General features: G+C 38.8%; 1 protein-coding gene across 2 annotated transcripts in view; it reads right to left on the bottom strand.

Annotated features, from left to right (window-relative positions):
- Positions 1–27,606, bottom strand: part of OSBPL6 (oxysterol binding protein like 6) — an 88,262-nt gene that overhangs the window by 55,931 nt on the left and 4,725 nt on the right. For both annotated transcript variants that reach the window (XM_016209837.2, XM_016209775.2), the window contains exons 2-3: positions 17,736–17,951; positions 2,265–2,357 (exon numbers count right to left, since the gene is read on the bottom strand). In XM_016209837.2, the coding sequence (XP_016065323.1) occupies positions 2,265–2,357; positions 17,736–17,837 (195 nt within the window). In that variant the 5' untranslated portion in view covers positions 17,838–17,951. The remainder of the gene's footprint in view (positions 1–2,264; positions 2,358–17,735; positions 17,952–27,606) is intronic.

The raw sequence follows: 27,606 nt of genomic DNA on the forward strand, positions 1-27,606 counted from the left end.
CACTGGGAACTGCTAAGGCTCCGGGGGAATTGCTGTTTTCACCAGGCTGGGACCTCACGCCCGGGAAATTATGCTGCAGCATCTCCCTCCCCCATGGCTCTCAGTGACTGAAGGACAAAGGGGCACAAAGGACTGAGGGAACAAAAGGTCCTGCTTGCCTCAGGGTGAGACCAACTCTGTGATCCAATTCATGCCCCGGAGCTCACCAGGGATCAGGCTGATGCTGGACTCCAGCTGAAATCCTTCTTGCTTAGCACCACACCTGCCCTGACCCCCTCCTTCACCTCTTTCCCCTGAGGGCTCTCCCTCAGCAAATCACAAGCACCCAGCATCAGGATGTCCTTCTAGGGAACCTGACATAAAAAAGGTGAAGTAAAGAAATGAATGTGGTAACGACAGGACAGGCTACACCAGATGCTCTGGGGCGGAGGGTGGGAGGGTGCCTCGGGTAGGGAGGTGAGCAGCATTTGAGAACGGGTTCCTGTGAGGCTCACTTGAAGGAAGAGCTCGAGTTTTAACCAGGTCAAGGAAGGGCAGGGGAGCAGGGAGCTTCCAGGAAGGCCTGGCAGGAGCAGACCCCCAGCTGTGAAGGCAAGAGCATGGCCACTGTGGGGAACTGTGTGCAGGTGGACGCAGGTGGTGGGAGGGGAGGGGCCAGAGCAAGTCTTTCGTGCTCCCCAGTTGTTTTAATGCCAGCACCTCTCCCTTCTGTTTGTGAATTGTTCTCCAAGCCTTCCTTTCTCTGAGCATCATCTCACTACCATGACCTCTGTTCCCCTCTGCTCTGTCACACGCTTCCCAGCTATCTGACACTGGACAACTACTCCCAGTCTCCATTTCCTACCTATAAGATGAGAATTATCAGTACTCACTTCATCGAGCTGGGTGCCGACCAAGTGAGAAAATATATCCACTAGTCCAGTGCCTGGCTCAAGGTGGGTGTTCAATAAATAGCTGCCCTTTCCTCTGCCCTTATATTTATTTTTTCTCTTCTCTCTCCTTTAGCTGCCTATAAGAAAAAACTGATGGTTCAAACAGATCACTAGTTATGTTTACCAAGTAGACATTCTCTACTTGCCATTCCAATAGAAACCAGTTTTTAATTTTTTATAATTTAATAATTCCCCCTTTCCTTAGTTTAGCAGCCTACTCCTGTCTGATAGAATAAACTTAGCACAATAGCTGGTAGTAGCTTCAAAATATAAAGAGGTACAGTGCACACACTCCACAGCACTAGGGTCACAGAGAGGTCTTTTCTTCAAGGATTTTGTTTATAAGGACAAGGAAAGTGGATGGATTGTTATACATATTTGGAAGTTGAACTGTTTAGGAAATAAAGTGCTATTTTTATATTGATTTCAAAATCCTCAGGCATTCAGTTTTCTGAGTTTCTCAATAGGGGAGCCAGCCCACTGAAAATCCCCCGGAGTCAGGCTGGGACAGGGATGAGTAGGATGACATCTCCTTGACTTTTCTTTATGATTTTTGCATTTTAGACAAAAATAAATTCAAATATTTCCCTAGTCACAGGAAGAGAAGGCTGACAGGGAGGGAACCTTGGCTTCAATGAGATGGAAAAGGTCTTAATAATCTGCAGGGTCCTCAGCTCACTGCCGGAAGGGCCAGATGTAGGAAGGACATGGGACTCTGCACAACAGCCCGGCCGGGGGCTGCCGTTCGGCCTGCAGGTGGGGTTCGGCTTAAACAAGCTGACGTCTGAATCCCAGCTCTGCTCCTTAGCAGCCTTTTTTTGTTTTGTTTTTTAACTTTGGGCAAGTTACAAACTCTCAGTTTCCATATTTGTAAAATGAAATAAATACCTACACTGCATAAAGCTGTTCATAAGATTAAATGGGAAAATATACTTCAGCACTTAGCACAGTGCCTGGTATGCAGTGCATGGGTAATAATGGTAGCTATTTTTGTTATTAATACCAGATCCAGTTATTTTTTTTTGGTATTAGTTTGGTACAGAAATATTTTCTCATCTTTCCTACATGGAATGACAACCGTTTCTCTTGTCCTTGCCCCATAACATAAAGAGAATGCTGGACTTCAGTATTTAAACCCTGCAAAACATACCTTCACGTCTTCCCTCCTTACACAGGGCAGAGAAACCCTACATACTGCAGGCAGAGAAAGTGCAAGAGCAGCCCGACAGGGGGCATCTCAGCTGCCAGGGGGTCCGGTGCAAGTTATTTACAGTGCAGCTGGCCCAGGGCAGGGGCAGGCCACCCGCGAAAGCACCGCAGCCCATCACTGACCTTGGAGATGGGGACCGGCTCCGGTTCCAGCAACTGCCGGCTTACGGAGGGCTCAGTGCCGGAGGAAGCAGTCCTCTCCAGTACGTGGGAACTCTGAATAAACGGAAATACAACCCAGGGTTAGACAAGCCATTTCTCATGTGGATGGGCATGGGGGTGAGATGACACAGGTCGCAGCAGACACAGTGAGCGACGGGAAAACGCCGAGGTCTGGGGAGAACAAGGGCAAGCAGCACCAGTCACAGAGATCTCAGCCGGGGTTCTGTCGGCCCCTCGTATTGATGTGATGCTGAACTGCTCCAGAAGGAGTCAGGGATCACACAAGTTTTAAAAAAAATGTTTGTAACTTTATGACACTGGTACATCTATACATAATTAGCCTTACATGAGAATACCTGCTCACCTCTCCGATGGCACTATACAAAGAGGAAAATCTAAGTCAAAAAGCCTGGAGCCTTAATACCACTTAGTCTCTAGAGTTTCTTATAATCCTTATGAGATAATTATATTATAATGTTATAATTATTATCATTATAGTATCTTATAATTCTTTTTAAAAAATGTTTTTATTGATTTTTAGAGAGAGAGGAAGGGAGAGGGAGAGAGAGAGAGAAACATCGATGAGAGAGAAACATCAACATTGATTGGCTGCCTCCTGCACGCCCCCACTGGGGACTGAGCTCGAAACCTGGGCATGTGCCCTGACCGGGACTCAAACTGGCGACCTCTCAGTATATGGGCTGATGCTTAACCACTGAACCACCCTGGCTGGGCAATAATTCTTAAATGCACAGAAAAGAAAACAATTCATCAAATACAATAAACAGTAGATGCCCTTTACAAAGACAAAGAGACTTCATTGATCTGAACATTCATTGATCACTTGGATAACATTCCAACAGAAAAACAGGCAAAGTACATGAACAGGGAACTCATAGAGAAAAGATGTCAAATCAGTCTCAGAAGTATTCAAAGAAATGAAAGCCAAAGTAAAAATGATTCTTTTTAACCATTAGATTCAAGAATGGTTTAGGAATGGGGAAAGGGGAGTATAAATTGGGTACGACCCAACTAAAGAGGAAGTTGGCAATTTTATTAAAAAGTTTTTTGGGGAAAAAGTGGATGCCTCATTTACCCGGCAGTCTGACAGCTAAGTCTTCACCCTAAGGAACTAATCAGATACTTACGCAAATATGAAAGAACAGATATGTTTACTAAAGCACTATTTATTGTAGTAGAAAATACCTAACATATATAAGAATAGTACAAACTTCTAAGGAAATAGCATGGAGTGATTAAAAATGACAGTATGGATCCACATTAACTGACATGCAAAAAATACCCAGGATGTTTTGTCAACTGAAAAATCAGGCTATAGAAAGTATACAGAAGATAATGGTGTTTGCATCTAATCCAAATATATTTTAGAATGTTAACTGTAGCTATCCAAAGGTGGCGTGATTAAAGATAATTTTTAATTGTTTCTTTTTTTTAATTCTTAATATTTCTAAATCTTTAAAATTTTTCTATTTTAAGGCAATGAGTAGTTATTACTTGCATACTTGGAAAAAACATACACTTTCTATGGGGGAATAAATTTGAAAGATCAAATAACTCAATGTAGTCAATTTTCAGAGATAGGCAGAAAATGAAATATAATGTTTTTACTCTGGTTATTTCCTTGTTTCAATAGACAGGCAGGCATTTTATTTACTTATTAATGTCTCTATTTTTGATACCTCACTGGAAAACTATTAGATTAATATTTGCTCTTTCATAAAGAAAATTACTCTTTAACCTGAGCCAGTTTTTCTAAATTCTTTGTAAGTTTTAAAGCTTCTTGTTATTTCTGTTACCTTGAAAACAAGGAATCTGATCACAGATTTTAAAAATCCTACCTGAATGCATTTTGAGCCATTTATTAGAAAGAAAATAATTGAAGTGAAAGATTTATGAATTACTCCCATTTCTCCAATATGTGAGAAAACAGAAGAAATAAGAACAGATATTTTGGGACCAAATCTAATTAGGCAGGGATTAGCAAGAATTCCTAATCTGATAGCTACGGTGTCCAAGGACAATTTAAGCATCAGCTGGGAACTCTGTTCTTTCTGTTCCCAGATTTACTTGAACTAGCAGAGGAAATGATAAATGTGGCTGAATACCCATATCTGTGCCAGCGCCTTTTGATGGAGAGTCAAAAGCAAAGGTATACTATGGAGCAAAAGACTGGAGGTGTGTGTTCAGGTCTCTAACAGACAAAAAGAGAATAAACTAGTGGTATTATTTATTTTATCATGTTGATATCTTGGATAGGACTCTATTTAAAACATATCAGCTACATTTTAAAGTCAGATATTTTCTGAGATTATACCATTAGAAACTAAAATGAGAATTTGTATTGTTTTTAAAACAAAAAATAAACTTCTTTTGGGATGTAATCATCTACCCCCCTCCACATCTTTTTATTTTCTTTTTTTGTGTTTTAACGTGACAAAAGGATTTTGCTCATTATAAAAAATTCAAATATGACATAGAAATATATAAAAGGAAAGCAAAGTCTCCACCCCACTACTATTCACTCTCCCATCCCACTGGCTCTGGAGCAGTAGTTCTCAAAAGGCCTTTTCAGGGGGCCTGTGAGATGAAAGCTATGTTCATTTAATATTAAGATATTATTTGCCTTTTTTACTCACATTCTCTCATTAGTATACAGTTGAGTTTTCCAGTGGATACATAACATGGTATATTGAAACATATTAAACAGAAGCAGATGTAAGAATCCAGTTTTCTACTAAGCCAGGCATCAGAGAGATTTGCAAAAAATGTAAAAGAATACCATTCTTCTTACTAAAACTTATTCTGCAAATACATTTTAAAATTTTAAAAATGTTATTTAGACTAACATGTGATGGTCTATTGCTATTTTTAAGTAAATTAAGAAATATTTTTAAATTCTATCCATTTTTATTTCTAACACAGTAAATATAGACAGACACAACCTATATAAACAAAAGCTCTTGAAAGTCTTCAATAATTTTTAAGAGTGTAAAGGGTTCCCAAAACCAAAACTTTGAGAACCACTGTTCTAGAAGAACTACTTAAAAAATTTTGTGTTTATTATTAAAATGGAGAATTCTGACTTGCATGCAAGTTACCCTCTTTCTCATAATGCTTCTTTTAAGGAAAAGCATTGCTTAAAAAACTAATACATTTTAAAATTTCTTTAAAACAACTTAAGCTAAATTATATAAATCTATTCATTAATAACCCCAAACTATCATGAGACATTACACAAACCTATAAGAAGGAAACAAACCTTGCTTCATATATTCCTCAAATACACCTGACCAAAACTTCCCTAAATGTATATTTTATGAAACTAAAAGACAAAAAAAGTATTTTTCAAATGCATAAGTTGATTTTTCTAAAAAAGAACCACGAGCAGTAAAGGTATATAGGTGTCACTGTACTACAGAGACATAAATGCTTTCACCTTGTCCATAACAGATAATTAACTTCATAATTTGAAAAAAAAATTCCCCTACAGGAAAAAAAGTTTCCAAAATAGCATTTTTAAAAATCAAGAATTAGAATAATTTAGAAACAACACATTTTAGTGCTAGTTCTTCCCTCACTATTTAATAGAAAATCAACCCAAAAGTTCAGTAAAATAAATATAATAAAGTAAAAGAACAGAAACTGACAGTGAAATCTGTCATTCATTCATTCGCTCATTCACTCACTCAAGCACTGGTTCGATTAATCAACAAATCACTGTGCCAGGCGCAGATTACAGCATGTCAGAAGACAAAACAGGCAAAAGAATTTCTCCTGTGGTGCTGATATTCTAGAGAGAGGCCTTATTATACAAAAAAACAAATAAGGCTGAACAAAAATTGTTGTAAACACATGTATTAATCCTGTCCCAGGTGGCTACTGCTTTTACTTACTTTAGTATTTCCAGTGAAATATCTCTGGTCTGAGTTTTTCTTTAAGGACCCTACCCTGTCCTTATACTTGTAGGTTGCTGGGCAATAAAATACACTTACGTTGCCTCCTCACCCCCTCACCCCAACCCCCGACAAATAAACATGGTGAGAAAAGCAGAACTTGGAGAGAAACTTGGCCTTAGCAACTATGTAAGCAGAATAAAAGGATTAATTCAGGAATTTAGCCAGGGGAAGGAAACTAAATCCTCTAATTTCCGAACCAAGCCACAGACGTAGAAATGAACTTCAGATATTTAAAATGTGGTAAGAAGAAGTTTTGTTTCTACAGTTACAGGGGGACACTTAAAATGTTGCTAGGATTTTGTGGATCAGAAGGGTTAGAGACCAAACAAACCAAGACAGAATCTATAAATTACATATCCTAGTGCCTGTCACAAAGAACGTATTAGTTTCTTCTCCACCTGGCTTTACAAAATAGTTTATATTATGGAAGCAAATAAAGAGGGTCATTCATTTCAAACATAGTACAATACAGTATACTTTCAAGCTGAGAAAAAGACCCTAAATTTTATTGATTTGCCAAGGCAGAGAATCATAAAAACGGTTACTAAGAAATAGTAAGTAAATGAATATTTTTATTACTTCAAATGTATATACATATTTTACTGAAAAATTAAAGCATAATTTATAAAACTACCAGCTTATACTGATTATTATAAATGTAACTAGCTTCAAAAAATAATCTATTTCGCCCAGTTGGCGTGGCTCAGCTGTGGCGGGCACGATCCCCAGCAGGGGGCGTGCAGGAGACAGCCGATCAGTGACTCATCATTGATGTTTCTCTCCCTCTCCCTTCCTCTCTTTCTGAAATCAATTAAAAAAAAAAACCCCAAAAAACCCCAAAATACAAACTACTTCATTGAACCTCCAGAATGAAACAAAGAAGCCAAATGTTCTTATACAAACTTATACAGGGTGGGGCAAAAGTAGGTTTACAGTTGTGAGTACGTAAAACACAAGTGTTTATTCTTGTACTATTATTTATTGTATTATTTCCCACACGAACAGCTGTAAACCTACTTTTGCCCACCCTCTATTTGTATATCACTAGAAGTGAACTATCATTTTCTATCCAATAACAAAAAATAAACCTACTACCTTAATAACTGTCTTCAAAAGCATGGTTTTTAAAATCAAAAGCATAGCCCAGCCAGGCGTGGCTCAGCGGTTGAGCATCGACCTAGGATCCAGGCGATCGGGGTTCGATTCCTGGTCAGGGCACATGCCCGGGTTGCGGGCTCCATCCCCAGTCGGGGGCATGCAGGAGGCAGCTGATCAATGACTCTCTCATCATTGATGTTTCTCTCTCTCTCTCCCTTCCTCTCTCTGAAATCAATAAAGATATATTAAAAAAAACACACAAAAAACCCGTATCCCTGAAGTTACAGAACTACACAGAAAACCATTCATTGCTTTAATGAAGTAAGCACTTGAATGCTGTATTTTTATTATCAGCAGATATAAAGAGGACAGTTTTCAAACTTACCATACCCAGTCTTAGAGTCTAGTTAAACTGGGTGCTCCTTTGCAGGTAGGGACCGCTCTTCTTTAATCTTGGTATCCCACCCCCTTTACCCCCAGCCCACCCCATTCTAGCACAAGATGCTGAACATGGTAGTCAGTCAAAATGTTCTGGAATTTTTTCAGTGCTCTCTGATTAATTTGTAGAGAACAGTCCCTCAGTAATCATTAACACATGATTAGGCATTAAACTGCCTTTAGCTTCATCTTTGAATTAGAAAAATCACAACTCTAATAGGGTAAAACTTTTTAAAACATTTAAAGGATCCAACTTTTAAAATGGAAACCCTGAGTGGATTATACACGGAGCTGTTGTTTATTATGTTTAAAGCAATGACTGGTCAGTGGGGAACACAGCAAATTTAATTTGGCAACATCTTCAGTAACAAAAATTAATTATTTTTCATAAGGTTTCCTTTAAGATAATAATTTGTGCTGTAATTTTGTGTACTTTTTCTTCACAAGCTGGTATTTTCATATTCTTTCACAATGACTGGGAAACAGATGCCACATACCTTCAAGGTGTTGATACGTATTATATAAGGAGGTTAAATAAAGGGTTACATAAATCTGTTAATTACCCTTTTGAAATCAAGTTTCTCCTCAAATACTAAAATTACAACTTAATTTCCAGGTGAATGCTTTGCTTTTTTTATTGACATTTTTTTTAGAGTAGTTTTAGCGTCATAGCAAAATTGATGGGAAGGTACAGTGATTTCCATATACCTCCTGCCCGCACACACGCATCGCCTCCCGCAATAGCAGTATCCCTCAGCAGGGTGGTGCATTTGTGACAACTGATGGACCCAGGTTCACTGACTTCAGCTTTTTAAGGAACATAGAACACAAAGAAGGCGAAAGTACTCACCCGCCCTTTGGTCCCCCTGCTCAGACAGACTTGATGCATATTTAGCGTGAAACAAGGAGTCTAGAACACATCATTTCACTGCCGCTCTTCAGCTTGGTAAGAGTTTGTTCCCGGTTAGTGTTCACTGATCTTAATATCTCCTGGGCAACAAGTGGAAATCTGCCAACATGACTGCAGTCTGGTTTACTCAGTATCAACGATGTGGGTAAACAGACAGACAATGAGACATTTAATAATAGCCGAATGGTTTAGTGCGACTCCCGCAGACAGGAACGTGACTCTCAAACTCAGAGGCCACATGATCTGCTGAACAGGTCTCCTGGTTTGTTGAGCTTGTCATTTACTTTAATTCAGAAACATAAAGGAACTTCTGGAAATATTTTTGGCTGTGGCTACAAATTTCTGTATAGGCTCACTTTTCATACAAATTTAGTATAGTAATAAGGAGAACTGAACCATTGTTCTCTGAAAGTTAACTCCATTGAAACCATTCATCTGATTATTTTATATAAGCTATTTTTATATTTATAAATTATACAAAATGTTTTTTAAAATACCCAAAACAATTTAGAAACTCCTAAAGCACTTTTCAATTAAGTATAGCTGACAAACAATACTATGTTGGTTTCAGGTGTGCAAAATAGTGATGCTACATTTAAATACCTTATGATGCGGTCACCACAATATGTCTAGTAACCATCTGGAGCTGTACAATGCTATTATGTGATTGACTATATTTCTTATGTTGCACATTACATCCCTGTGACTGATTGACTTGATAATCGAAGGTGGTACCTCTTATTCCCCTTCACCTTCTGCACACATCCCCGCCCCCTTCCCCCCTCTGGCAACCATCAGTTTATTCTCTATACATGGGTTGGCTTCTGTTCAGTTTTGCTTGTTCATTTGTTTTGTTTCTAGATCCCACATATAAGTGAAATCATATAGTATTTGTCTTTTTCTGCTGGACTTATTTCATTAGCATAATACCCTCCAGGCCCATCCATGTTGTCACTAATTGCAAGATTTCATTCTTTTTTACTGCTGAGTAATATTCCATTGTATATACAGAGGGTGGCAAAAGCAGGTTTACAGTTGTGAGTACGTGAAGCAGAGTTTATTCTTGTTTTATTATTTATTAATTACTGCATTGTTTTCCGTGCGAACAGCTGTAAGCCTACTTTGCCCCAGCCTGCATGCACCACAGCTTCATCCACTCATCTGTTGATGGACGCCCAGGCCGCATCCAAGTCCTGGCTATCGTAAACCACGCTGTAATTAATACAGGGGTGCTTTATCTTTACAGATAAGTGTTTCTGTTTACTTTGAATAAATGCCCAGAAGTGGAATTGCTTGGTCATATGGTAGTTCTATTTTTATTTTCTTCTTCAAGTTTTTTGGCTGATGGGCTTGTCTCTCTTCTAGTTATATCTAATGTTAACATAGCAACCTATTTCAGTGATACTAGTAACCTTCATATGGTAGTATTTAGGGCTTTCTATGTCTTTGTCTCTATACTTTATGTGGATTATTTCATCCCATCTTGAGTAATGACTATTAAATTTATTTTATGTCTGACTGAACAGAGAGAGGCACACAGAGGTTAAGTTAATGACATAGATTCGGTAAGTATTGGAGCTTTAATATAAATCAAGATTTATTGTAGAGTCCAAGCTTTTAAATACTGCCGTTTACTGAAGTTAAAGCTAATGGTAAGTGATAAATATTACAGCCATCTCAAGTAGTGTATTCCCTCAAGACTAACTGACCACATCTAAAGGCATCCATTCCGTGGAAACAGAGGAGGAAATGAGTAAAAGAAAAGGAAAAGATTATAGCACTTAACTATGATACAGCCTAGAGGTTCATTTCCAAGTTTCAAGACTTAAGAGCAAGCCAGTTAGCTTTTACTTGAGGGATACAGTGTCCTACGCAGTGGAAAGAAGGTAAGTTTTGCAGTCATACAGACAAGCACGCCAACCCTCATGGTGCTACTTACCATGTGACTTGGCAAATCATGACACTCTCTCAGCCATTGTATGCACAGTGCTGCCCAGGGGCTGGCACACAGCAGGCACTCAATAAGTGGTAGCTAGCATCTCAGTTATAACAGCTCTAAGAATAAATGTTTAGAAATCTCGTGTGATCTTATTGCCACAGAAAGATACGCCCAAGCATCCTGCAAGTATATGAACCGGGATGCCTTTTTGGAAGTGAAGAATACGTAACGACACAGCCGTCATGTCACCCGGTTAACCCAGGAACCACAGTCAGCACCCCTCGTGGCCCGCGCATCAGGCGGCACTGAGAAAGCTGACGCGGCGAGTGCAGGCAGATGCCCCAGATCCTGCCGGGGAAAGGCATCAGCAGCCGATGGCAATGCGCACTCGGCTCCTTCTGGATTCCTGCAGCAAAACGTGTGCAGACTCACCTTCTGTGTTCTTAATAATTTCCTCCAAAGAATGAATATTTTTTTGAATAGCATAAAATATTTAAAAATATTCAAAGCCAGAAGGCCATGACTGAAGAAGTAGAAATCCTCCTACTTTCTCTACAGTAACAGTTACCTTGCCCTCACGGAAAGATGGCAGAATTGCATTAATAATAGATCTCCAGATAAAGCGCCACTAAAATAAATGGAAGTAGAAATTAGAAATAGATGCTGGAAAAAATTCCACACAGAGCACCTGGAAATCCCTGAAGGGAGGAGGGAAAGTCATCACAGTCTTGACTTCTCCTGCACAGAAATATGAAATTCATTGAGAACCAATAGTGACAGCCCCACGCTGAACTGATCTGTTGTTGGAAACCTTGCACTGTAAGAAATACTATTCAGACCCATCAAGTGGTCCACTTAGAGGCCAAGAGTAGCTGAGTGATCTTGACTATGATGTGGTAAAAGGCATGTGGATAAACAGCTTTTTAAAGCCCATGGTTGCCTTTAAGAATGAGAACCAGGCCTTACGAGAGACGTGCCCCTCACCTGTGCTGTCAACGCTCGCAAACATATAATGAGATTACAGGAAAGCCCAGCCAGTATGATCACACTGCCTTATAGCAACTATAAACGAATGACAAATAACGGGGACAAATGCTAAGCCACTTGGAGAGCAAAGGCTCTGGAACATGTAGAGTTAATTTAAAAGGCAAGAGAACAGTTCCATGGGACTCAAAAAGATCACTAAAGTCAAGTTAATTTGTAGTTTTGTACAAGGCTATTAAAATGACCGAGAACAGACAAAGGTTTTCAGTATGATAACCACTCACATAACTTTGCTAACAATACAAGCAAAAAACCTCCCCCAACAATCCTATATATATAGTTAACATTTATGCATGTATAGTTGAGGCAGAGTTGGTTTGTTTTGATCACCCTTATAAACTCAGAGCAGATATGTCTATGATTTGCCCATATGTATTCATAAATATTTGCTGAATAAAAAAGTATTTGTTGTAATATATACAGTATCTAAGTTCCCATTCTCTCATAAACACTCTTAAATTATCATGAGATAAATAAAGGTAGTTTACAGGACAGTGGTCCAGCTCCTGCCTCAGAGCCCCAAAGATGGTTTTAAAAAGTTGTTCCAAGTATCTCATGTGACATATCCTTTACATTCATTAAATTTTAAAGCTTGTACTTATAGAGTTAGGACTTTCAATTTTATTATTAAAATAGCTGACACTTAAATCATATTTACTATACTCCAAATACTGTTTTAAGGCTACAAACACACACACACTCTCTCTCACAGGATATGACCTTTAAAAATATATACAGTTTTTACTATAGAAGAAGAAACGCACATTCATTGCAGAAATTTTGGTGGAGTCAATCAACATGCTTAGCAGTGGTGCATAGGAGTGTCCCTTTCCCTGAAACCTCACTAACACTGGCTATTATCATCACTGCAAAATCAGCTTTTAACTAGGATTTGAGGTCAAGAAGTCAGGCACCTGAAGTATACAACACACTTCTTGAAGTCTGGGACAGTATTTCACTTACAGCCTAGGAGAGTTACAGAGGATACTGGACGGGGGGGGGGGTAAAATTCTCTATTTGTTCAAGTTTAAAATCAAATAAAGCAGTTTTGAAGACTTACAGTCATTCGGGATGATGTTTTTATAGTCCTAATGAAACACCTAGAAATGTATTCTGTAAGAGCGATGCTTTCCAAATCTGGATGAATAACAGTCTCCTGGGGAAGCAACTGTAAATGACAGATTCCTGGGCCTCCCCAAAGACCTACAGGTTGAGGCCCTCTGGAGTTAACTAACAGATTATACTATGGTTCTTTCTGTTTTGTGTTTTGCCTAAGTGAACAGGCAATATTAAAGCTTAGGTCTGACAGATGAATTTGCTGCTATAAAAATGCTATCCCAAATTAGCCAGCTCAGGGTCATAAGAGATCACTTCTTCAGTGAGAGACTAAGGCAGGTCTAGAGGACCAAAAGGTTCTGGCAAACATACCAGGGAAAGCAGCAAACAGAGTCTCTCTCGCAAACTCTGAATCACTTGTGGGTAATGAGCGTCTCACAGCCTAGTGGCAAATGTCTTTTCAGTGGTCTCAATTTCAGCACATCTGACATGTGCTGAACACATACGGCAACAACCAGGCAGCAGCAACAGTGACCCCCAAATGGTGGGGGCAGCAAGAAATCTGTGGGGCTGTTCATTTCATTCCATGCAAAAGGCTAATCAGAATTTTCAATAAACAAATAAATGATCAAAACTTTTCATTCCAAAGGCAACCCATGTAGTGACAAGACAGAAAATTCAGAAAAGCACAAAGAACATAACATTCCTCTTTGACACAAGTACTTCAGGAGAGTAACTTAACATTTTGGCCTATGTGCCACTTGGTCTATTGTTCCCCAAGCTGTGAGGATGTGAAAAATCACTATTATTGATGAGGGGAAAAGTGAGGCAATACATAACTCAAAAATCACTGACATGCTGCCTTCTGAAGTTCACTTAGAAGCGTACAGAAGGCCATGCTCCTGGACATTTATCTTGTCAAGACTTACAACAGAACAAATAGTGAGTGGCCAACCCTGTCTTAACTGCTCATTAGCTGTGGCCAAGATATTTCACCACTTCAGGCCAGAGTTTAGTTCTCTGAAAAAGGTGTTGACAGTTCCAACCTCTCACAATAAGAACTCATGAAATATTAGCGGTTGCAGGTGTCGGTCTATTAATTTATGCACGAACTTAGCCTAATATTTAGATTTTTCAGAACCCTAATTCACAAAATGCATTTAAATCACAACAGTTGGAAATAGTGTGAGTTTTTGCAAGCAAATATTATTTTCTCATTGACACTGGCCCTAAGTCCTAAAGGTCAGATTCCATGGGATGGGTGGAATCCCAAAAAAGGCTAAACTGGAAGCAACTCACAAATTTAACTATACTTACAGCACCGAGGGCTTTATCCACCAGCATCACTTATGCAACAGCTCAAGGGACAAGCTTTCCTTGCTGCACGCATGGGAAATGCTTGTTTATGCATAAGTCCTAGATGTCTAATTAACTTCTTTATTTCCTTTTTGAAAAATTTGGTACATATATTTCTTGCAGCTTATGAGTCATAGTTGATGACACACATACACACACACAACTAATTTTGTTAGATGTTCTAACATCTAATATGAGACTTGGTGGAAACGTAAATGTAGCATTTACTAAATGTAGCATTTACTAACAAGTCTTCCCACTTGTTAAATACTGGGTAGAGTCTTGACCTTCTCATTGATGAAGAAACACTGAGTGAAATCTCAGGAACAATGAATAACTTTTTCCCCCAACTTCTCTCCCTCCTTCACCCGTTGGCTACAGAATTTAGTGACAGGAAGGGCAGCCAGTTACCACTGTGCACTTGGCAGATGTTCTTTGTTTTACTCATCTATGAGGAAGGAAGAAGGGAGAAGACAAATAAATCTGGAATGGAAATTTTGGAATAAAAAGACAAGACTGATATTGTTGCAGATCTTTAAAAGTGGTCTCTAGGATATATTAAAATATTTGAGGTGCAAGGCCTATCTCTGAAGAATTAGAGTGCATAGTCTGTAAAAGAGCTCACAGTATAGTGATCAGGGCATTTAAATTATATATATATATATATATATGTATATAAAATACACACACACACACACATATATATATGTATATATATATATATATAATATAAATGTCACATACTGTCAAAAAGTTCCATAAAAGTTCAGAGGAGAGGAAGGGCAATGTGGGTTTGAGTGACCTGTGAAAGTACTGCATGAGCTGGTCCTTAAAGCATAGGTAGGTATCAGGTCAAGAGTGGGGTGGTGGGAATTCCATGCGGGAAAGACAAGGCAGAGATAGAGATAAGGCAGTTTTAGGAACCATGAGCAGACAAGACTCTACAGGTTTGGAAGAAAATGGGACATTGAGGCAGGGTCAGTACAGGTAACTGAGAGTCTTTGAAGGATTCTGAGCATGAATCTGCCATATTGAAGAAATTTGATCTTATGAGGTCATGGGGAGAAGGTAAGGCAAGAGCACTGTGCAGGATCCAGGTTTGAGGTGATGAGAATCTGGGCTAGGGAGTCAACAGTGGGAATAGAAAGAAATTATGATTATTAGGAGGAAATCATCAATAGAACTTGTCAACCTATTGAATGTGAGAGAGGCAGATAAAGGAATGGCTTTGACCCTAGGTCAATAACAGAATGATTATCCCGATAGCAAACTGGTTTATACATATTGATTTAAGGCAGCACTGGTATATCTACGTAGAAATGCCCAATCAATTAATTAGTGATCTAGGACTTGAACTTGGGAAGGACAGACAAATAACGTACACTAAGGCACCACGATATTCTCAGCTATGTGCTAGATCCTTTACCTATATGATCAATTCAGGAGAGAAATACGGGTGGATTTTGCAATTTGGCACCATTTGCATAGATGTCAGTCAAATCAGGAAAATGGGGTAACATTCAATGAAGAATAATTTATCACAATTTCGTTATGTCCCTTCACTATGAAAACAGTCATCACACAAAAACAGATACATATAAAAACACTATATCATATCATGTCACAAGAGCACTGAAAATTATGATTTCTGTAAGTTAATCCTGGATTATAGGAAGTGATAGAGCTAGGGAGGAAAAACAGAACTATCATTATTTTTTTTCTTCTTTCCCTTGGGAAAGATGAAAAGACACAAAACAGGAGGCAGGAAGGAACCAGAGGAGACAGTATTTGGGAGAGTTTCCACTTGCTGAGATAAGCAGGAATGAAAGCAAACTCTTTCCTTAAACAATAATAAACATCTGAACACTGTCTCCTAGTTTTCTAGAATTCATTATCAATTTACAAATAGATTATTTATTCCCATCATACAACTTTCCATTTGCAGGCCAGCTGGGAGTCACACATTCCACCTTCAAATTCCCTCTGGCAGACCAGGGCTCAGGTTTTTTTTGTTTTGCAAGCTAGCCCTGGAGCTCAGGTGCAACAGGCAGATCAACAACAATGACAGATGTTTCTACAGCAGTCATCAGTCTTTTCCATTTACCACAATTCTCCAGGGTGAGCTGGGTCCATCCCTTCCTTCCCTCAGCTTCCAGAAAGGCCATGCTGCTGAAAATGTCTCTCCACTTAAGTGCCCAAGGCAAGAGGAAAATGAAGAAGCAATAACAAGAAAGGACAGAGGAGCAGGTGACTAGTAGACTAAAATGGCACACTTAGAAAGCATCTTCTCAGCATGCAGTAATTATTTAATATAAAAGTGTTTTCATTCATGGTACTCTTACTTTCTTTTACTATACAAATGCAATGCAATAAACATTATAACTGTGTGTAATCACAGATTTAGTTAATAGTATAGCTGCTTCTAATGAATAGAACATAGATGTCCTCTTTGAACTCTATAACAAAGGACAACAATGTCAAAAATTCCCCAAGGTCCACAGTAGAAGTATCTGCTTGGAATCTGCAAAAGATATACACATAAGGAATCCATGATTCTTACAGATTCCCCTGGACTCTCTTGCTAGAAATGAGAAAGGGAGAGCTGGGAGGGTTTTCAGACTGAATGTTCCCCAAGGAACAACCCCACAAGTGCATTTCCACCGTCAATAGAATGAATTCTCATCTGGAACTGGCTGCCTCAAGGCCCAGGTCTATGCTATGGACAACTGAATAACTGATGTTTGTGCTCCTAGAAATCAGGCAATATATTTTGAACACATAAAATAGGGGGACAAAGCCCTTGCAAACATGTTTACTAAATTAAATGTTCCCCCAAAGAAAAGTTTTTTATAAAAAGTTAACAACACTGGCTTACCGTGAGTTTCCAGTTATACAACAAAAATCCTATCATAGATAATATTATAATGGTAAATAGTAATAAGGAGACAAAGACTAGGCTAAACAATCACCTGTTTTGACAATGAAGACAATTCATACGACTAATCCCACACTCTGGGTGTGGAAAAGCAACTGAAGTAGCAACAAATTAACTCTGTAAACAAAAATAACTTACGGAGTTGGCTCAATGGAATAATTAAGCAACAATAATTCACTTTTTCTATTGACTTGAAACACTGAGTTCTTACTGCCCTTAATCCCCTGATACTACAAGTTTATTTATAACCTAATTCTTGTTGTCACCAGATTCCATGAAACACCACACAGAAGTTGGTGCTTTGCAGACCAGTGAGAGACTTACTGGAAGAAGACCTCTGTAAGTTCAGCTCCCTTTCTACCTCCACAAATGCAGAGAGGGAGAGCAAAACACTCAGGGTCCAGAGGCTGGCTCCCGCCTCCAAGTGCAAACAGTGGGAGAGCACTCCAGGGCTCCTAGCCACCCTTCCTGTGTTCTGCACTCTGAAAAAGGATCCTAAATAGCAGAAGAGCAAGAGCAGGACCCTCATGACATCGCCAGGCAGATCTACAAACAGTGAGTTTTTCTGTGGAATAAAAATCTTCACAGCAAAATTTCAGAATGAATTAGCAACCCCACCATGCCCAAATGGTACTGTATCTGCATAAAATAACAAAATGCACTTTAACTCTTCTCTTACCTGTCTACCTTCCCTTTGGGAGGACGTTGAAGAGGAGGCACTTCTATGGGTTGGAGTGGATGTTTTATGAGCAGGGGATATGCCCTTCTCATCCGAACTCATAGCTGCGGTTGGAGTCTAGAAGCATGCACTTAAGGTCATCCCAACCGTGTCTCAAATTCAGACAAAGAAGTAGATGAATTTTCAGTTTCAGTCCATTTCACGAATCAGGTTTGTCTAGAAAAGAGAAGGCAAATATTGAGGCTATCCAAAACACCTAAAAGCGAAACAAACAAATAGAACTTACGTAAACAATTTAAAAAAACAAATTAAAAATTATATTTAGGAAAAATACTACAATATTAGTGAGAGGAAGAACTCTGACACATTAGGAAATATTTCTTCCTCTAGATTTTTAAGGTGGAGGCTAAAAGTGTGAATATGTAACAGAAGTCTGTTAAGAAGGAAAACAGGAAGAAACCATATGCTAGAGTCACCCTCTTCCCCTGGAGTCTCTTTGTTTTAAAGCAGATTACAGTGCTATGTTCTAGATCCTCATGTCAAAGTCCATCAGTTTCTTCTTCTGAAATTTAATTTCCCCTGCCCACTGGATTGTAATTAGAGCTCATTCCATGTCTGTCTCCAGTTTAGTCCAGCCATGTCATGTATGTGATGGTTAAATCCTACACAAGACAGTCAGTCACAAAAGGCAAACAGGCCCATGCCTTTTGTGTATGATGTGACCCAGTCATTAGACGGATGAAGTAATACATGTATCCACGGTTATTTGCACCTCAAGACTAGAGCACGCCTACACAGACTCTCTCAACCCAACCACCAAGAGGCTCAACAGCATCTACAGGCTGACAGGCAGGTCCCAGAACTGGGGTAATGCTTGGAGCTGCTTCACTAGTCCACAGCCAAGGCAGCTTCATTTTTCACTTGGATTCATATAAGGAAAGTCCGCATTGTAGTACTAGGGCTAAAAACAGTTCAATTGGCAAGAGAGGTTGGTAAAAAAAAAAAAAATCTTTTTAAAGGTAAGTGTGATAGTATGATCACACTAAGCTGTGACCGGAACACTTGGGTAAGTACTTTAGCACAGGTTGTAAGAGAAAGCTTCTGCCAATGAACAGAAATCAACCTTTAGGCCAAAGAAAACTAAGTCCTGAACATCAGTCCAGATGGAGAGACAGTCAATCAAAAAGACAAAAAAATGAAGATGCAGGAGGCATTATGAGGACACATGGCAAAGACAACTAACTGCGTCTGGAGGTCGGAGGTCCCGTTGAGCAAGTGGGTTGAGCTGAGGACTGAAGGATAAATAGGCGTTAACCGGGTGCCTGGGCATGATCCAGGGGCCATGGCCCGGGAACTCGTGCTGGCCAAATGATCAGAGCGCAGAGAGAAGCGACGTGAGGGTCAGAGGCAGGCAGAGGCCAGCCCTGCAGGGCCTGTGGGCCATGTTCAGCATTTTATTTTTATCTTAAGCATAAGAAGCCATAGAAGGGTGTGGTATAACCAGATTTGTATGTTTAAAAGGATACTCTGGCAGCCACCAGGAGAACCAAATTAGGGCAGTAAAGAAGATGAGGGAGACCCAGTCGGGAAGCAAGAGGCAACGACCTAGAGAGGCGGTGGGAAATCCAGGGGATGGTTCCCAGGCTGCCAGCATTCGGAGTGAGGGGTGGCCAAGGGAGATCCAGAACTGGCAGAAGGGCAGGAGTATGGTTTCAGACATGTTGCCTTGAGGTGTAACTGAGGCACTGAAATGGAGGCAAACATTTGGAAAGGTAGGTCGGAGCTCAGAGAAATTTAGGCTGAAGACAAATGTTTAATAGATCATGTCAATGATACAAATGTATTGAGTGATTTATGTATAAATGACGTAACTGTGCACCTGCAAATAAGTTAAATTTCATACAAGCCTATATAAAATCTACAATACTGCATTAACGTGCCCCTGCATATGTTAAGCAGGATTTCAAAGGTTACCAGGTTATAAAGAATATTCAAAAGAACAATTCTTATAATTAAAAGGCAATTATAAATGAGAAAAACTGGGCAATCTAGTGAATAAAACTTATCCTTTCTTAAGATTTCAACTTCACTGTCACTGTAGGAAAAATAAAAACTACTTATTCCAAAAACTGGAAAGCTTTTTCTCTTGCTGTAAAACTAGTTTTAGGGCTAACAGAAATGTAAAGAGCTGTAGAGCTCTTTCCTTGGCTCAAGATAAGATTTCACTTGATACTGACAAAAGGTAGTAATAAGTGTACACTTAAATAATCATCTAATCCTTTGGTTTTATGACAGTAGTCTAATAAGTGTGAGTAAAATTTCTCAAGCCAAGTAAGCTCTGGTGCCAGCAAACAGAAAGCAAGAACACTGCTCAGATTCTTAATCTGAAGCACTTTGCTTTCTGGTCCAAGATGTTTTACAAGTAGATGCTGACACTTGAGCTGAAAGTATGGAGATTCTGTGATGTGCTCAAGTGCCCCCACGGGATGGGGCTGAGACGACCGAGCTCATTAAATTGTTATCCATTTGGAAGTCGATTCAATCTAAGCTGCATCAAGGGCCAACATTTCCTCTGTTGTGCTTTTTTTCTTAACCGTATCCAGCTTCACTTTCCTGATTAACACCAATGCTAACATCTTGGTTTTTGTTTTCACTTAAGGGTAACTTGTCTATGATGAAAGAGCAACATTTTGGTTGAATTGCAATTATGAATATCTAGAATAATATCAAGAACGAAGAAAAGACAAGAGAATTTAATCCATTCCAAGAATCATTTTTGAGGTTATTGTGGTTCTGTTGATTTAAAAAATTTTTTTAACAAAAAAGGTTTCAAGTACTTAATACAAGGTTGAATGAGATCATTCCGACGTGATTATTTGTCAGTGCTTTTTTTGCTTTATTTGATATTATCTACTCTTTCTGTTTGCAAGTGATAAATGAAATATGTCCATCCTTTTATATTTAAACTTTCTGTATCATTTTATATTGTGTCCCTCTAGTAATGATCATTTGGGCTGTTTTTTAAAAAAATCTAACTTTAGTGAAGTTTTTCCCTTTTGCTGCTTTCCTTAGTCTTGGCTTTGAAAGAGCATCATGAACATGTCCCAACACTGCCCCCCCCCCCCCAAACACAGTCTCCCCTCTCCAGGCTGCCTTCTGGTGCAGGCGTTTATAAAACTAAGAAGGAAAAAAATATACAGATGAGTTCTCTGACTGTGACTGATCAAGATTCTAATCCTCCTCACTCTTAGGCCCTTTACTAAATAAATGAAGTAGATAAACCTACATTCTACTTCATCAGCCCTTGGGGTGAATTGTGAGAGGAGGCTCTAAGTGTTAACCAGGTAACATGAAGGGAGCCAAGGAAAACTGGCACAAACAATCTTTTGACAAAGAGCAGATCTCAAAGAAAAATGTTTAAAAAAATGTGTCTATAAAACACTGAAAAATTAACCCCCCGAAAGGAGAGAAAATTATTATGTGCAAGAGATAGATAGAGGGCTTACTTGGAATGTTATTTCTAGCCAAAGAAAGGGGTAGCTTTAGAGTGCAAGTGCTTTAACGTTCACAAAATTTTTACAAAAACTGGAGTCTTTCAATAAGAGATAAGACAGGCTCAGATGCAATGGGAACTGGCATGGGTAAGAAATTAAGGACACAAACAATGACACCAAATTTAAATGCAGTAATTAAAATGATATTAATAAAGCACAGAATGATTCTGCAGAAAAACCAAGTCATACAAAGGTTAGAAAGATAAAATTGAGGAAATTATCTTGCAAACAAAAAAAAAGGGTAGGAAAAAGTTAACCTTCATACTTTAACTCAAGTGTCATCATCCTCTTATAAATGGGGTGCAATTATTTATTTCTGGAGTTTCTATTTAATATTTTGACTGCTATTGACCCTGGGTAACTGAAACCACAGAAAGCAAAACCATGGATAAGGGGGAGACTACTGTACATATTTTAAAAAAGAAAACATAAAAAAGATATGGGTTTTATAAACCATTAAGTAACACCCAAGTCTTTAACATTACAATAAAAAGAAAATGTTAATTATGTATTTCTACAACTTAAATGATATATAGGGAAAATCACTTCTTGCTGTACAAACTACATAAAACTATGCCAAAGACGTGTCTTGACTCACGAGGGAAAAATGGTTCCTCCCTATACTTCAGACATTTATATTTCAGGTGTAAGAAAAGTTTTGTTCACCAAAGGTTTTCCCTTCCCTAGGTCACATTGCTTCTAGTTTTCTTCAATAATTTAAGAATTCACTGTTCTATTTATTTATTAATAGCTTTTCATATGGAAAGTTCCCTGAAAGGCAGCTTAGGTCAGCCGTTTTCAAACATCACACTAACCTCTGTAAGTTATAATGTGATGTCTTTATTTGAAAACTATAATCTGAGCTGATATATTTCCTAATTAGGACATTGGCCCCTAGATTTAATAATTGTATATTCTTTCCAATCTAGTTGTAATTTTGTACTTGGTATGATTTTGTACTTTAGATTCCAAGAACATGGCCCAACTCTTCCCTCCTGTTTTACATTTGCTGGTTCTTGAGCATTGTGCATTGAATTGTTCTCAGAACAGAATCTTCAAAAACTTGATGTTGGAAGAGATTAGGGAATAGTTTTCATCCTGAACAATCAAACTACCACTTATACTGCCTCCCCAAGTAATCCTTCTCTGGACATCTCCTAACTTTATAATTAACAAGGCATAAGTGGCCTTTCAAAAAAGTATGGAGTAGTAAAACAGCACATCAAAAACGAGCTCAGTTGGTTAGAGCATCACCTTGATATGCTAAGGCTGCGGGTTCGATCCTCTGGTCAGGGCACATACAAGAATCAACCAATGAAAGCATAAATAAGTGGAACAACAAATTGATGTTTCTTTCTCTCTCTCTCTCCCTTCCTCTCTTTCTAAAAATCAATAAAATTTTAAAAATGATTAAAATGGTAAATTTTATGTATATTTTACAACAATAAAAAAGTTCCTGTACTATTGGCCATAATGACCTTTATAGCATGCAAGCATTAATACTGTATTACTTTGTGCTTAGGTTTCATCTTCTTTATAAAATCCTTCCTATTCTATTAGACAGAACTGTCACTTTAATATGTATTACTTCTATACTTATGCATACATATATTATTGAACAAGCACTATACTATGTTTATTTGTACTGATTCTGTACAATCTCTGAGGGTGGGGACTGTATCACTTTCATTATTGCACTCTAATGTCATGAGCCACAAAACCACTCATATTGTTTACTGGGCTTTTCATACCCACTAAGATCAGATGACTGTGCTCACAAGCTGCCTGGAGATAACCACCTCCTGTTGGCTCTTTGATTTTGCTATATTTGCCCTAAGATAACCCAAAATAATCCAAATGATTTGCAGATTGGAGTTCCCTGTTTGTTCAGTAGTCAGCTGAAGGGAAAGACTGTACAAAGTTCAGCATTCCCAAAACAAAACCTCTTGGTTGTCCTAAAATAAAGACACTCCCCACCCCCCACCCCAAGCTGCTAATGGTGCTCTAGAGGCCTGGGCCATTACTAGCATCTGTTCTCCCTGGTGCCAAGTTGTACATTAGGATCAGGAACAGAAGCAGCAGACAGCAGTGTAATTCTTTCAAAATACCACTAATAGGTTAGCCTGGTTGCACAGAATTACTGCACCTGCCACCTGCCTACCTAACTAGCCATGATCTACCTAATCACAGATAGTTCATGGTCAGGAACCTTAAACAAAATTTCAAAACACTGTCATCCCTCCAGACTAGCAATGTTTATGCAGCCCTTCACATATCAGGGTGCCCAGCATTCTACTTGCTTTGGACATCCAGAGTAAGTATTGGTTCCAATTATGTTCATTCATTGTTACAGGAGGGAAGGAACAGCTGACGATAACAGAGGATCTACTGCCAGGCCCCAGGTTCTTCATCCTCGTGACTTCGTTTCACTGAGGCGTGGTCATCTGCGCACACTCCAGAGTGGGGAACTGGAGCCGGGGTGCACCAGTGCGGGAGACCACCGTGTTTCTCTCTCCCTAGCTCAGCCTTCGGAGACGTCCTCTTGGGAACTTGAAATCAGCCATGCAAAAATTAGCACTTTTTTTTTGAGAGCCTATTTTTAAACATGTACCAGTACACCACTACATTTACCCTGTGGTGATTTTTTCTTTTATTTTCCTTTACTAAAATATACCATGGATTGCTTAGGTTTGAATCCAATCCCAACTCTGCCATTTCCTAGCAATGAAACCTCAGGCAAATTACTTAATCTCTCTTTGCCTCCGTTTCTTTATCCATGAAACAGGGAAAAAAGCATCGACTCCATGGAGTTGTGAGAAGTAAATGCAAAAACCTGTGTAAAATGCTTACTATTATTATATATTCTCTCTGAGCCTCTCCTCCAAATAACCCTGTAAGGTTAACAGACTGAGACACACTATATTCACGAGAGCATCACCTTCTTCCATGAGCAGGTTCAGGGCATAAGTCTCAGGAGTACCAATTTTGAGACTGATTTGATCTACAACACTATTTTATTAAAAGCCCCTATGAAAAGGGTTTGCAAATTTTCCATCAAGGGATAAGAGTATTTGGAGAAAAATGGGTGATTTAACAAAAACTCACAAAATAGAAACTAAGGTACTGATTTATGTCTTTAAAGGGATTTTGTGGCCTATCCTTATTAAAAATATAGCTTACACATAAATGTAGGAGAATCATCAAATAACACACTTATTAAGATTATTTTAGGGTCAAAAATACTTGAGATATGCTATAAAGTGGAGGAACAGGAGTCCCGATGGCTTAACAAATCCAATCTGAGGTCCAGTAAGAGCATCATATTCGTGGTACATTATAATTAACATAGAAATGAATGTCAGAAAGCTTGAGCTGGAGCTCTCCTTTTTTAGTAGATCACGATTTTTTTGTCTCCAGGTCTTCACTTCCTCAATACAGGGAAGATACTTCTGTGCTCAACTTACCTCTTGGGATTTTGTGGAAATCAAGAAAGAAAAAATTGCCCTGGCCAGTGTGGCTCAGTTGGATGGGTGTCCTCCCCTGTACCAAAAGGTTGCCAGTTCAATTACTTGTCAGGGCACATGGCCAGCTTGTGGGGTGAGCAGGAGGCAGCCGATGGATGTTTCACTCTCACACTGATGTTTTTCTCTCTCTTCCTCTCCCTTCTTTTCTCTCTCTAAAAATCAATAAAAGTATTTAGAAAAAAATTACACACATAACAGGATAAACATGGAAGAGTGAATGCAGGATCTATTTCACTTTGAAACACCACCGAACACAACAGAAAAGAACTTTTTAAAAAAAGTAAACCCTCCAAGAGAGGTGAGAACAAGAGACAACAACAGAATTTGGGCTGGAAACCAGACAAAAGCAGTAAAAAGACATCTAGGTCATAAGTGAGTCCAGTCCTGTCACAAAGATAAGTGGAAATTTTAAAAATTCAAAGGAAGGTTTAAAATGTCACTTAATACTGAATTGGAATGAAAAAAAGCTACTTTTCCCCAAATCCAAAGTTTGGAAAAAACCAGTGATAACTGTTTGCTACAGAAGTCCTGAAAGGTGGCCCCAGGATCAAGTCTCCTGGGAACTTACTCCAAATGGAAATTCTTGAGCTCATCCACACTATGAATCAATCATTCCGAGGGTGGGGCCCCACACCCTGTTAAAACAAGCCTAACACCGGGCAGCAGTTGTAAAGGGTTTCCAAATGGGCCCTGTTCTTTTACCTATGATGACAGTTTCATTAAAAGCTCCATGTGAAAAAGATTTGCTAACTCCACCTGAAGGGTAACATCCTAAGTAGTCCAAGAGAATTTTAAGAAAATGAATGAATTTAAAAATAAAAAGGAAAAATGTAAATTAACTCTATTTGTAAGTGTGGGGGTTTTTTTGGTATTTCTTCAGCAGTTTTTTTTTCTTACATTTTGAAATAATTTTAGGCTTACAGAAAAGTTACAAATATATTATAGAGTTCCCATACACCCTTCACCAAGGGCTTCCTCTAGTTTTCAGAAGCTGACCAAACAAGAAATTTTAATCTCAGTGTTTAACTATAGTGCCAGTTGAAAAAAATTAGACATTTGGAAATAAATTCAAATGTTAAACTTGTAGTTACTGTTTAAATAAATAAACTGCACAGCACTTTCAAATTCAGTATTCTAAACATGAAAATTTAGTCAGCCAGTCACCCTTCAGTCTCAGCTTGCGTCACCTTGGAATAGGCGCACACCCTGTCACTTTCTAGCACAATATTCTTTTCCTTTTCTTCACAGCACTTATCTTACTTAGTAGTTACATGATTTATTTATTGGCTTATTGTCTATCCCTACAGACTTCACCTGTTATGTTTCATGCTCTCCTTGTTCTCACCGGGGCCCAGATTAGTGCCTGGTACGTAGACTTTGCTGGATGCATGGATGAATGAATGCCTACATGAATGAGGAACACTTTAGATATAGCAGGTGTGATATAAGACACATGATAAAAACACACCCATTTACATTGTCATTGTTTCTGAAATTTCAAGCCTTTAAAAGTCTACCACCAGCCTTACACAGTTTGGGAAGCCCCAGAATCCAGCCTTGATGTTTCAGAAACCTATATGCTAGTCCAGCATCCCTGAAATCACTTCTTACTGGGGCAACGATTAGAATCATTGCTCCTGATATATCCTTGTTTTCCAAAAGCAAAACCTTTCAAAGTAGATCTCTATGGTTGGTTCACTGCACACAGGATTTCCCAGCATTATTTAATGTGAAAAGTCAATAAAATAAAAAGTCAATAAAATTTTTAATTGTCTTCAAAGCTAGACTAATTAAAGTACTAAGCATCCCTGCATATGTAAAAACATATTTTTTTAAACTCATGAATACTGGATTCCATTTTCTACTAAAAGGCATCAGAGCTCCTGGAATGGCTGATTCTTAGATTTCAATATGAAATGAACAAGAGGAGCTTGGGGCAGCCTGTTGTCAAAGAAACTAATGGGCCCAGCCGGCGTTGCTCAGCGGTTGAGCATCGACCTATGATCGGAGATCTCAGTTGAATCCCAGTCAGGGCACATGCCCGGGTTTCAAGCTCGATCCCCAGTCGGGGGCATGCAGGAGGCAGCCGATCAGTGACTCTCTCTCATCATTGATGTTTCTACTGGGACAGGGTGCTTTGGCATGCTCTATGTCTTGACCTGGGTGCTGATTATATAGGAATGTTCAGTCTGTGAAAACTCCTTGTGATTCACTTACGATAGGTTTTCTTCTCTGCTTGTATATATAACAGCCAATTTGAAAGAGCTCACAATGAACAAAGAAGGCTTTATTTATAGCATCCAGAAAAAAAAAAAATCACTTCAACTAATTACAACGTAATAAATGTTTTAAAAATCTATGAATTTACAATGCTCAAGAAAAAGAGGAACTCTCACCCTAAGAAAAAGATAAACATCTCTGATGATCTTTTGAAGAAACTGAGGCACCATCTCTGAAACTATCTACTCAAAGGGAAGTATAAGCACTTGCTCTGCCTTTCCTACATGAACTGTATTTCAGGGTCGCCAAATGCTAGTTGATGAGGCACTGTGCCTTCCAAAAGAATTCCAGGTAATAAATGTAGAACGAATGGAGGGAAAGAGAAATCACTATATTTATAATTCCTAATGAAATAATGTATTCAGACAACGGTTATTAAAGTAAAAAATCATCAGTTGAAAAAAACTGATGGGGGAAACTTCCCAATAGATCAGGAAGCTATTCTATTGCTGAATCTTAGAATCACTAAAAGTGGGGCAATAAGACCATATGGGCCTCCTGAGGTGATGCTAC

This window comes from Miniopterus natalensis, chromosome 8 (assembly GCF_054644295.1).
Source record: "Miniopterus natalensis isolate mMinNat1 chromosome 8, mMinNat1.hap1, whole genome shotgun sequence".
Taxonomy (NCBI): domain Eukaryota; kingdom Metazoa; phylum Chordata; class Mammalia; order Chiroptera; family Miniopteridae; genus Miniopterus; species Miniopterus natalensis.